Below are 12,084 nucleotides of genomic sequence, written 5' to 3' on the forward strand. Positions count from 1 at the left end.
GTAAATCAAAGGCACAGACAAGACCTTACAAAACTGCAGCGCCCTCTTCTGGTCCACAGCCAGCTCACTCACTGGTTCTGTTTTCCAGAGTCTTGAGTCAGAGCAGAATATGGAAATTTTTCCATTAATTTGAGAACAAGAGCATTGTTTCTCAGCATACTAAGTGTTTCTCCCCAAGAAACAAAGCCCATTCATTTTTCAACAAATTTATATGCTTTGCAGAAACCCAAATTTTTTCTAAAGTTCTTCCAGAGCTCGGTAAGACTTATGGAAAGTCTGTAATTTTCCACGTGGGAAAACGCTGGACAGCTGCAAAGTTTTGGTGCTCTCACCAGAACTATGAATTTGTTTTTTACACCACCACTCCCAGTGCATGGAAATATATGTATATGTTGATGTATGGTCAACTTTAAGCCCAGTAGATTAGATTTTACAGAGCAGTACGTTTGAAGGATGATATTTGAGCTTTTGGAAGTTCAATCTGAACAACCTCTGTGTGGGTCTCCTCACACTACATAACTCAACCCCACACCAAAAACATGAATATTACAAAATGTGTCACTCTTTCCACATTTCTTATTTACACATTGAGACTTCTCCTTTCTAGAGCTTTAAATCATGTAGACTTCACAAAAATTTAGTTCATCTCTCTCTTCTCTTTTGAATCCCTTTTGTGTGTGTGTGTGTGTGTGTGTGTGTCCATCTGTTTGACTGTCTTGCATTTTCCTGTGCTTTGAAATTACAATTACAGGATGGGAACAAAGGAACATACCCCCTTCAAATATAACTTAAACTTTCCTCTTTCAAAACTTGTTGCCTACAACTTGTTACCTGCAAAAATGAAAACAGGATGCATGTGCATACTTCTTAAGTTATAAACACTACCTTTTCTCTGTTCAGAATTATTGGGTATACATGTCCCTCTACGTGTAACATCCTGAGAAGGACACAACCGCATCTGCACATATTCCAACTGAGAATGCATAACTTGACTCTAATCATGAGGAGACATCCAATGAAGCTAAATGAAAGAATATTCTTTTTTTTTTTAAAGGCACTATGTTCTTTAAAAATATCAGTGTCACGAAAGGCAAAAGATGGCTATAAAAATATTCCAAATTAAAGAAAACTAAAAAATCCTGACAACTAAATGTGTTATACGACCCTAGACTAGATTCTGTACTGGAGGAGAAAAAAAACTTTTATTTATAAAGGACATTCTGGCTCTGTTAACTAAGACGCTGAACTATGGATGCCCATACAGAGAAAAGCACGATATTAATGTCAATGGACTCAAGCTGGTAATTGTGCTATGGTTTGCTAACAGAACAGTCCTATTTGTAGGAAATACACATGGAAGTATTTGGCCTAAAAGGGCCACAATGTGCGCAACCTTCCCCCAAACGACTCAGAGAAAAAGAGCAGAGATGGGGAGCCGATGCCAGCAGATAAGAAAACAAATGGGGCGGCGTGGGAAGAATGAGTGCATCTGGAGGAAAGGTGCAGAGTGTTCTTTGTTCTGTTCTTATTCTTAGACATTTTCCGTAAATTTGAAATTATTTCCAAATAAATAGTTCAAAAATTAAAGAATGGATCGTAAGGTAAAATTTACTAGATACAGTTGTTTGTGTTTCTGTTTGGCTTTGGTTCTGATTTGTCTGTTTTGTTTTGTATTTATGAGAAAGGTATCCTTACTACTTAGGAAAATGTATTTGTTCAGAAATATTAGTTTTCAAGAAAATCAAATGATACACGGTACTGCCTAAAGTCTGCTGAATTCAGACAGCACCCTCGTGATGTCTATTCCACAGTGGCTCTCCAGCTTAAGCGTGCATCAGAATCCCCTAAACAAGACTTGTTCAAATACAGATTGTCGGGCCCCTTTCCCAGAGTTTCTGACTCAGTAGATCTGGGGTAGGACTTGAGATGTTGCATTTCTAGCACGCTCCCAGGTGATGCCAATGCTACTCATCTAGACTGTATGTGAGAATCGCTGCTATGAAGTACAGCCTGGATCCATTTTCTGGATTACTTCCTAAAGCTAGAAGAAATAGAACGATCTTATACCTACAGAGCAGGTCTTTCTTATACAACTAAAATTTTGATGCATCTTCAATTCAAGAAACAATATAGATGTTGAAATAACACATCAACAGGTAGCCAGGTAAAGATTTGCCAAAGAAGCATCACTAACTTGGACATTTAACCAGAAAGAAGGTGGACGGAAGGAGGCTAGGGACTGTCCCTCAATATCCATTCACCCCTTCTTCTAGAGCAACAGAACCTCCCCTTTGGGCTGCGCACAGAATAGCAATGACTTCTCCCTGCCTTCCATGCAGCTGGATGTGACCAAGTGATAAGCCTCACTAAGGAGATGACACATCAGTGACACATGCAAATTCCAGAGCATGCTCTTCAAGAGAGGAGCAGAGCCTCTGTCCACACTCCAACTTAAAATGGCAGAGCACCTTTATCTTCCCTTCTAAGAGGGGAGGGATGTCTTAGCTTCCCCTTTTCCTCCTTCCTTCTGGCTAGAATATGGACCTAGCTAAGAATATGGTCCTAACTGCCATCCAGGACCTCAAAATGATCTTGAGAATAGAGGTCACAAATGATGGAGCATCAAACAGAAGGAGCCTGAGCCTTCACGGTGTTGCTTCTCACTAATCCTTGATCACTACCTCCAGACTCGTAAATGAGAGACAAGCAAACTTCTGTTTGGTTAAGCCATTGTCATTGGGGGGTTGCCTGTCACTCAAAGCTAATCGTAATCCTCACTAATACAGAAAAACTACATAATAACAACAAAAGGAACAATTCAGAACTTTTTAGAACACCAACCACCCTTCCTAGAGTCCAGCTAACCAACAGGGAAACCAATATTGGGAACAATTAAATGAAGCTAAACTGAGAAGATACCCTGGGTTGATGGAAAAGCCAGTTAAATATGCAGTTTAGTTTTCAGTTCTAAGGGATTCTGTGACTTTTATCAAAGTGGCAATAGTTCCATTCTCAAATAGTTTCTGAAGATAATGACTAACAAGACTTTTATTTTCTTTTTCTTATCTTTTATTTTTTGTTTTCTTTTATCTTTTTTTTTTGTTTTCTTTTGACTAACAAGGCTTTTATAAATGATAGCTAGCTAGACAGATGAAGAGAAAGAGAGAAAGAAAGAAGGAGGAAGGGAGAGAGGGAGGGAGAGAGAGGAAGATATGTACACACATATATACACATAGACATACGTGTGTGCGTGTGTTCACATATGAATGCAAGTATCAAGTAAAGTGTGATATTTCACTTCCAGAGGGAGAGGACTGATTAGACTGAGTCCCTCCAAGAAAGAGTCAAAACATGAAAACAAGGCATAAAATAAGTCAACCACGGTGGGAGTCTCAACTCTTCTTCTTCCATTTTTTTTTAAACTAAATCATAACTAAAAAATACTACAGAATGAAATGAAGAGAGGACTGGGAAAACTTCAAAATAGTCCAGAAAACTAAGAGCATACAAAGAATTATCTCCCTTGGTGAAACGGAGCAGGGAGAGGGTGCCAGGCCTTTGAGACAAGATAAGAAGGAAGGAACCACAGGAGGAGAAGAGACAGCCTTTCTCTAAGGCTAACACAGGTTTCTAAAAGCAGTAGCAATCCTATATATACAGGCAGGTAAGACATTTTGAACATCCAACTTCAAAACAGGCTACACGCCAACATTTGTTTTCTTAAGTTTATTTTTGTCTACTTTTGTAACTCAGAGGACACTTCCTGTAGAAACAATGACATATGGATTCGTAGATTAAACTATCAAAGCCTGTTTGCTTTCCACTGCAGCATGTCTTCCTCTGAAACATAACAAGAAGCACTGCCAATGTAAGTATATTCAGTTCTAAACTTTTGAGCTCCTTTTACCCCAAATCTTGCTCAGTCTGTCTGATTATAGTCACCCCGCCTTAGACAACTGGACCCGTCACAGATACCAACATGGCCTCCACTGATGTCAACAGGCTTAAAATTCTTCAACATTCCTTTTAGTATATATGAACATAAAATAATCTCATTCTCAAAAACTACCCATGCTGAATTTTACTGAAAAGCAAAAAAATAAAAGTGAGCATTAAGATAGTTATATAATTTTAGTTGCAACTGGATGTTTTCTTTTATCCTTTAACATTAAGCTGTAGCAAAATAAGTGTTAATCATTCAAATATGGGGAAATTGACCTCAAACAATAAACAAAGATATGGAATACCATCCACCGATTTATATTCTGAGGCAGGTGAATCTGAAGTAACTCAGTATCTGGCAGTTGAAAAGATTTCCATTTAACTAAACCCCCAGTGAAATCTGAGCTGGGTTATAGTAATGGGATCTGACACAAGCTACAGCATGGAGTTCAGAATTCCATCAATATTTTTATGAGCAATTCCAGTTTGAAATGACAAGGTAATCCAAAATTAGAGCCTAGAGAGTGTTGAAAATTAAAAGAAAATGAAAAATATGAACCTGGAAGGAAGTTAATATTGCCAATCACAGACGAAGATGGCAGAATTATGCCAGAGAGGAAACTATTTTTCTATAGTTGGTCATTCCAGACAGGTCAGCTCATCACTCGGTAAGCAATGGCACCATGCTGGACTGCATAAAAGTGGGACTAAGGAGAGTGCTCAGGTGTTTTTGTTTAATTGAAGTATTGTTGATTTACAATGTTGTGTTAGTTCCTAGTGTACAGCTGAGTGATTCAGTTACACACATATATACATACATTTTTTTCATTTTAGGTTATTATACGATGTTGAATACAGTTCCCTGTGATATACAGTAGGACTTTGTTGTTTATTTTATATATAGTAGTTAGTATCTGCAAATCCCTAACTCCTAATTTATCCCTCCCTCCACTGTTTCCCGTTTGGGAACCACAAGTTTGTTTTCTATGTCTGGGAGTCTGTTTCTGCTTTGTAAATAAGTTCATTTGCATCATTGCTTTTTAGATTCCACATATAAGTGATATCACATGATATTCGTCTTTCTCTGTCTGACTTACTTCATTCAGTATGATAATCTCTAGGTCTGTCCATGTTTCTGCAAATGGCATTACGTCATCCTTTTTATGGCTGAGTAGTATTCCATTGTGTGTGTGTACACACGCATATATATATATATATACACACCACATCTTCTTTATCCAATCATCTGCTGATGGACATTTAGGTTGCTTCCATGTCTTGGCTGTTGTAAACAGTGCTGCTATAAATATTTTTCAGGTGTTTTTAATCCAGCCTCCCATTATGGTTTAAGGATGTCCTTCCCATCACAAACTTGTATTCTTAAGTCAAGTCCATCAATTTTTGGCCTAGGCTCAGAAATATCAATGCCTTCCAAAATCCAAGGTATTTCTTCCTCATACTGGAAGATCAGGTTCAAAAGAACCTTGCACTGGCACAAGAAATACCCACTAGAATGGGATTATACTCCGGAAATTCCCTAAAAGGAACTCCACCTCGATATGTCAAGGATGTTACTCAGCTGTGCATATGAGATGTTGCTGCCATGAGAATGAAAAGTGCTCCAAAGAACAAGGCGTCCCTTGTGCTATACAAGAAGGGCCTTAAAGGGAAGGCCTTCTTTCTTGCTGGGTACCTGGAAGCAGCTTTGTATCTCTGCATGGATTACCAGAATCAGGATAATGAATTAAAGCTCCATTGCTCTGAAGAGCTTCTATTTGACAAAGCCATGCCCTCCAAGATAAACCCCAAGGAAGAAAATACTTCTCTTACCTTGTCTTTTAGTTTTTCCATCCAACTTCTCACTAAGGAAAATAAGAGAAAAAAAATGTAAATAGCTATCTTCTTACTTATACTTCATTGTGTTAATTTGATAATTTACTTATATTTCATAGTATTAAGTTAATTTGATACAATGAAATTTCCATTGCATGAGATTTAGCGAAAGAGTCAACAGTATTAACATCAGGACAGTAACAGTCTTGTCTTTATTCTCATTTACTTAAAAATGCAAAAAACAGCACAAACGTATCCCTCATGTCATCATTAGATGAACAGAGAATTTTTTTGTTTGCTAAACATTTTTCTGTTATTATTGACTGCTTTGGGGGTGGTCTGGGGAAAGAGAGAGGACATCGCCTTTAAAATATCAAGTTCACTTCTTATTGGACATTCTTTACTCCTCATCTTTCTCACGTTCCTTCACTTGAACCATTGTCAGGGAACAGAGGCAGGAAGGTACAAGAGGCAGGCCGGGGCTGCCCAGCTCTTGCCGAGCAGTGCACACTTCAGGGTCTGCAGCTGCACAGTGCCTCACACAGCTGCCCAGCTGTGCTGCTGCTGCGGGGAGAAGGCAGCCATGGACCACAGTACATGAGAGGGAGGTTCGGGCTCGGACCCAATACGCTTCATTTATGGACACCGACATTTGAATTTCATGTAATTTTCTTACATAGCAAACGTTTTTCTTTCAATTTTTTTCTAACCATATTAAAACCTGGAAACCATTCTTTGTTCCTGGGCCGTATAAGAACAAACAGCAGACTTGGGCCATGGGTCAGCTTGCTGAGCCCTGGCAGAGATATGTTTTACCCAAGAAGCTGGTGTCTCCATGTACAATCTGACTTTAGAAGTAACGTGTCTGACAGTAGTGATGACAGCTAACAGGTGTATGGCTTTCCCCCTTACAAAGTATGTTCACTTATATTGCATCATTTGACAGGGAAACCAATGACAAACATGAGAGTCAGATAAGATGACCCTCAGGGAAAAGAAACTGAGACAGTTAAGAGGCTTGCCCATGATTACCCAGGGAGTCAAGAGTCGCTGGAACTCCAACCACCACCTGATTAATGACCTACAGGGATAAGATTTCCCAACTACCCATTTCTTTTGATGAAATCACCATTCTCCTGCTCTCTCAGGCTGAAAAATGTGGAGATCCCTTTGGCTCCTCTATCTCCTTCAGTCCCTGGCTTCAATCTCTCATGTCAAAACCATGGCAAGACCTCTCAGGTTTCTCCTCCCTCATCACTCCTTCTGTGTCAACTGGGATTCAGGCAAAGATGGTGGTGCTCAGTCAGAATAAGATCAGAGTCAAGAGAAGGTCAAAGGAAGAAAGTGCAGGAACCTCAAGAACTAAGCCACAGATTAGTGATTCTGAGAGTGGTTCCATGGAGAAGTGAGGACAGCCACTGATTTGCCGAGTGACTCTGGAGAAATTAGCAAACCTCTTGGACCCTCAGTTTCCTCATCTGTGAAATGGAGATGGTAAAACCTGTCTTGCAAGATGGTTGTGAAGATTAGAAATAACATGTGTAAAATGTCTAGTATAGAACTAGTGTAGAGAATCTAGAAAACAAAGACAATAAATCTGGGACAGCAGTGGAGAAAGACAAATCAAATACAAGTATTGTGTTAACATGTCTCAACTAAGCCCAAGACATAAAGTTAAATTCTAGCAAGAGACTGCTACCAATTCATTCATTCAACAATATGTATGATGCACAGTGAGGGACGGAGCAGGAGAGCCAGTTACTGGGGCACAGGGCCAACCTCTGAAGCAAGATGTTTGGAACCAGAGAATCAGCCAGGAATTACACAAAGAGCAAAGCAAAAGAGAGATGGGAGCAGGAACATTGGTGTGAGCACCTTGTGAAGGAAGGGAACGGGGGCGGGAGCGGGGAGCTGACTACCTATGGATGACGGCACAAGTGTAGTTTGGAGAAGAGGCAAAGGAGGTCCAAATCATACCAGGGTCTGAGGCACTGACAGGCTTTTGAACTGTAGGAAATTCATCGCCAAGAGAAATGCTTTAACTTGGGCCTTCTCAAGGCAGGTCTCACTGGCAAACTGGCCAGATCTTAGGTTCTCAGAGTAAATTTCAGAGTCCTCCTTTGGATGATTCTTAATGCAGTAATTCTCCACTGGAGGAGGGACAGCTCATCAGCATGGGATGTGCACATGTGCACTGGTGGTTTGAAAAAGCACGTTCAGTGAATCTAGTTCTGTAGTTTGTAATGGGAACTAAAGAAAGAAAGCTGGGTGAACTCTTCTTGGCTAGTGAGAGGGGTAATACACCGAAAACAGACAGTATTTGGGGGAACAAGGGTCTAAAAAATGTTAAGAAAAAAACCTGCTCTTTAGAGTATGGGAGCTTGGTAGTGTTTCCCAAACTAAGAACGTGAGACCTCTAAGGGTGACACCTTGTGCTTCCCAAGCGTCCGCCAGGGTCCTTAACATGGTATCGGTCAGGTGCTTAATAAATATTTTTTCTCTTCTTTCCGCAAACAGATATTGCTTTTAAATGAGTTCACAACTTTCAAGGAAACATGATTTTCTTTCATGAGATTTCTTTCTATAAACTGTTTCCAACACAATGTTCAAAGCCAGTGTAAAAATAAATTTAACACAATGGTAGTTTTGAAACTTAAGAAACAGAAATTAATAAGGGCATGCAAAAGCTACAAGAGAGAAAATCAGAAATTTTTTAAATAAAAAAAGATGATTCTTTATGAAGAGGAGAACCAATGACTGCAGTTTTTTTTCCCCCAAATAGACAAAACATCACACTGTTAAAAGGGGATATAAATTGACACAACTTTTTGGAGGTGCAAGGAGAATTTGCAACTGATATCAAAAGCTTTTTTAAAAAGTTTGTTTTTTTTAATTCAAAGTTCCAGTTGTAGAAGAAATGTACCTTAAACAATTAATCATGGATATGCATTAAAATTTTTATTTAAATGCTGGTCACTGCCACATTATTTATAATAGAAAAGAACATGAAAACAGCATCAATATTCAGCAATAGAAGAATGGTTTAAACACTTGAAAGAAAACAAAACCTTAGGCTACATCTACAGAGAGGACTATTATACAAAAATTAAAATTATTTAAAGAAAAATACTTCATGGCATGGTGTTGTTCTCATTATGTATTGTAAATGAAAAAAATGGGAGCCCAAGTTTGTGCATAAAAATAGCATGTGTATAATTGAAATGATGTACATCAAAAGGTTAACTGACAATATTGTCTCACCTCCTCACTCCCTTGCTGTGCTTCCTAGAGCTACATCCCAGATTAATTCTTCATGCCACAATCTAGCTTTTAGGGAGACTGCAAAGTAAGACACTGGTCTTACGTCTGCTCTATGGGCAGGCCTGCCCTCTGGCACACGGAGTTTATTTATTTTGCACATTAAAACAACTCTCGGGGGGAAGGTATAGCTCAGCGGTAGAGTGTGTGCTTAGCATGACGAGATCCTGGGTTCAATCCTCGATACCTCCATTAACAATAAATAAATGAGGAAGAGGCAAGATGGCGGAGTAGAAGGACACTCATAAGTCACCCTCTCCCACAAATACACCAAGACCCACATCTACAGACCCACTCAGCCAACCAGAGCACCTGCGGAACTCCAACAGATCATCGCCCTCTTCAAAAGATAAAGACGCCAAAAATCTGGTAGGAGAAAAGGAAAAAAGAAAGAACAAAAGGCAAAGCAGCGCGGGACGGGTCCCGCGGGGAGGAAGTGGCAAAGGAGGACTGGCGCTCGCTCGCTGGGTCTCCCCTCTCCAACTGAGAGGCCAGCGGGATGGAGGGGGAGCCTCCGGGGCTCGGATCTGTACAGAGCAGCCCTTGTCTGACAGAACTAAGTTAAACGGGCACAGAGCGTCCCTCCCAACACCCAACCTGAGACACCGGCCGGCAGCAGCGGGCAGGGCCAGGCTGCATAATCTGGGCGGAGGACGGGGGCGGCTGCACGGAGGAAACTCCGGGGGACTGCAAGGGGCTGGGCGCCGGGGCTGTGGGTGTACAGGACAGAACAACCTGGGCCCTCCATAAAACAGCAAGGTTGATGTGCTCTCGGGGGGAGGGTGCATACCCCCATCTCTGAAAACCCGCGGAAACTTTTCAGGGGAAGAGAGGCGGGGCCCAGGCACAGCCGCCATATTCTCCGGCGCTGAGCACCCAGGCGGGGGCGGGGGCGAAACCTGCATCCCACCAAAGGGCTTCGCAGCCTCAAAGGCCAGACTGCGACAAGCCTACAGCCTGGAGCAGATAGGATCCTTCCATCCTGGTCCCTCAGAGAACTTGCTCCACAAAGACAAACAAGGAGCTGGGTCTTGGCTCGGAGCAGGGACGAGGCTGTCCCTCCGTCTTCCCCGAGCCCACCCGCGGAGCGCCGACCAGGGTGGAGCGCGCAGCCGCACAGAGCAGCGGAGCTACGGGCGGCGCAGGTAGAGGGAGAGCGGCCCCACGCCTGTCGGGCAGGAACACAGCCCCTGACCAAGGTGCTGGGAGGGGGCACGACCAGCCCTCCTGCCTGGCCAGTCTGCAACATCTGACTGCGGCATCCAGACGGGCAGTGACCCGCCCACCCACAGCAGAGGAGAGCTGCACCTGACCCCGTGTTAGGAGGAGGCGCGATCTGCTTGCCGACAGGTGCTGGGAGCAGCACAGAAGAGGGCGCCAACGGAGGGCCTATGAAAACAAGCTGAGCTTCCAAAACAGGCCGAAGACAGAAAGACTTCACATTAAAAGCACACAGACTCCAGGAGAACACCGACAACCCCCTTTTTTTAAAAAATCTGTTTTTACCTGTTCTATTTTCTATTACTCTCTTAATTTTTACTTCTTAATTCATTTCTATTTCTCTTGGGTTTTGATGTCCTGTTATTGATTAGACACAGGTTTCAAATACATCTATTCATCTCCCCACCCCCCTTTTTTTTTAAAGGTTTTAAAAGGACTTCTCAACCCGATTAATACTCTGCTTCAACTCGCTCTTCTATTATTCATTATACACTGTTTTCAAACCCTCTTTCTCCCTTCTTTTAAAAATCTTTCTCTCTCTCTATTTTTTTTCCTTTTTTTTCCTAAGTTCTATTCCTAAATAGGCATTAGACAGATAAAATCCTTAAGATCCAAAATAGACAACTGATACTCCATAAACCACAGTGCCAGAGAGGTATGAGCAAGATGAAGAAGCAGAGAAACCTTTCCCAATTAAAAGAACAAGAGGAATCCCCTGAAAGAAAGCTCAATGAAATAGACATCGATAGCCTACTAGATCAAGATTTCAAAAAAGGAGTGATCAAATTGCTGAAGGAATTAAAAGAGATAGTGTTTAGAGATATAAAATATGTCAAAATGAAATTGAAGCTATAAAGAAGAGCCAAGTAGAATGGGTAAACTCATTGACAGAGATGAGGAATGATCTAATAGCTGTGCAAAGCCGACTAGTTAATGCAGAGGAACGAATTAGTGATCTAGAAGACAGGGCAATAGAAAGCACCCATTCAGAAGAACTACAAGATAAGCAAATACAAAATAATGATAATAGCATAAGGGACCTATGGGATAATATAAAGCGTCCCAATCTTCGCATAATAGGGGTCCCAGAAGGGGAAGAAGGATCAAAGGGAATTGAAAAGGTTTTTGAAGAAATCATGGCTGAAAACTTCCCAAACTTAAAGAAGGAATCAGATATCCAAGTACAGGAAGCTCAGAGGGTCCCAAACAGGAAGAACCCAAATAGACCCACACCAAGACATATCATAATCAAGATGGCCAGGGTCAAGGATAAAGAAATGATTCTAAAGGCAGCAAGAGAAAAGCAAAGAGTGAACTACAAGGGAACCCCCATAAGGCTCTCAGCTGATTTCTCTACACAAACACTACAGGCCAGAAGGGAGTGGCAAGATATATTCAAAGCCCTGAATGAAAAAAAGATGCAGCCTAGGATACTTTATCCAGCAAGGCTATCCTTTAGGATAGAAGGAGAAATAAAGAGTTTCACAGACAAAAAAAAGCTGCAGGAGTTTAGCAACACTAAACCCATGCTAAAAGAAATATTGAAAGGGCTATTCTAAATAGAAAAGCAGCAGGATGCTACAGAAATGAGAAACGTACAACTGGAAAGGTGATAATTCATGAATTACAAATAAAGAAAACACGAAATTATAAAAGAAGACATACAAATCACTGAGAGTGGGAGAGGGAGGCAGGGAAATATAGAATTTTTTTCTTTCTTTTTAAAATTTTTTTAACAGTAGGATGGGTTTGAGATCATGTTATTATCAG

General features: G+C 41.1%; 1 protein-coding gene across 2 annotated transcripts in view; it reads right to left on the reverse strand.

Annotated features, from left to right (window-relative positions):
* The window catches only part of ARMH4 (armadillo like helical domain containing 4), a 119,349-nt gene that overhangs the window by 3,709 nt on the left and 103,556 nt on the right, over positions 1 to 12,084 (reverse strand). For both annotated transcript variants that reach the window (XM_031679082.2, XM_031679081.2), the window contains exon 6: positions 5,773 to 5,804. In XM_031679082.2, the coding sequence (XP_031534942.1) occupies positions 5,773 to 5,804 (32 nt within the window). The remainder of the gene's footprint in view (positions 1 to 5,772; positions 5,805 to 12,084) is intronic.

This window comes from Vicugna pacos, chromosome 6, assembly GCF_048564905.1.
Source record: "Vicugna pacos chromosome 6, VicPac4, whole genome shotgun sequence".
Taxonomy (NCBI): Eukaryota; Metazoa; Chordata; class Mammalia; order Artiodactyla; family Camelidae; genus Vicugna; species Vicugna pacos.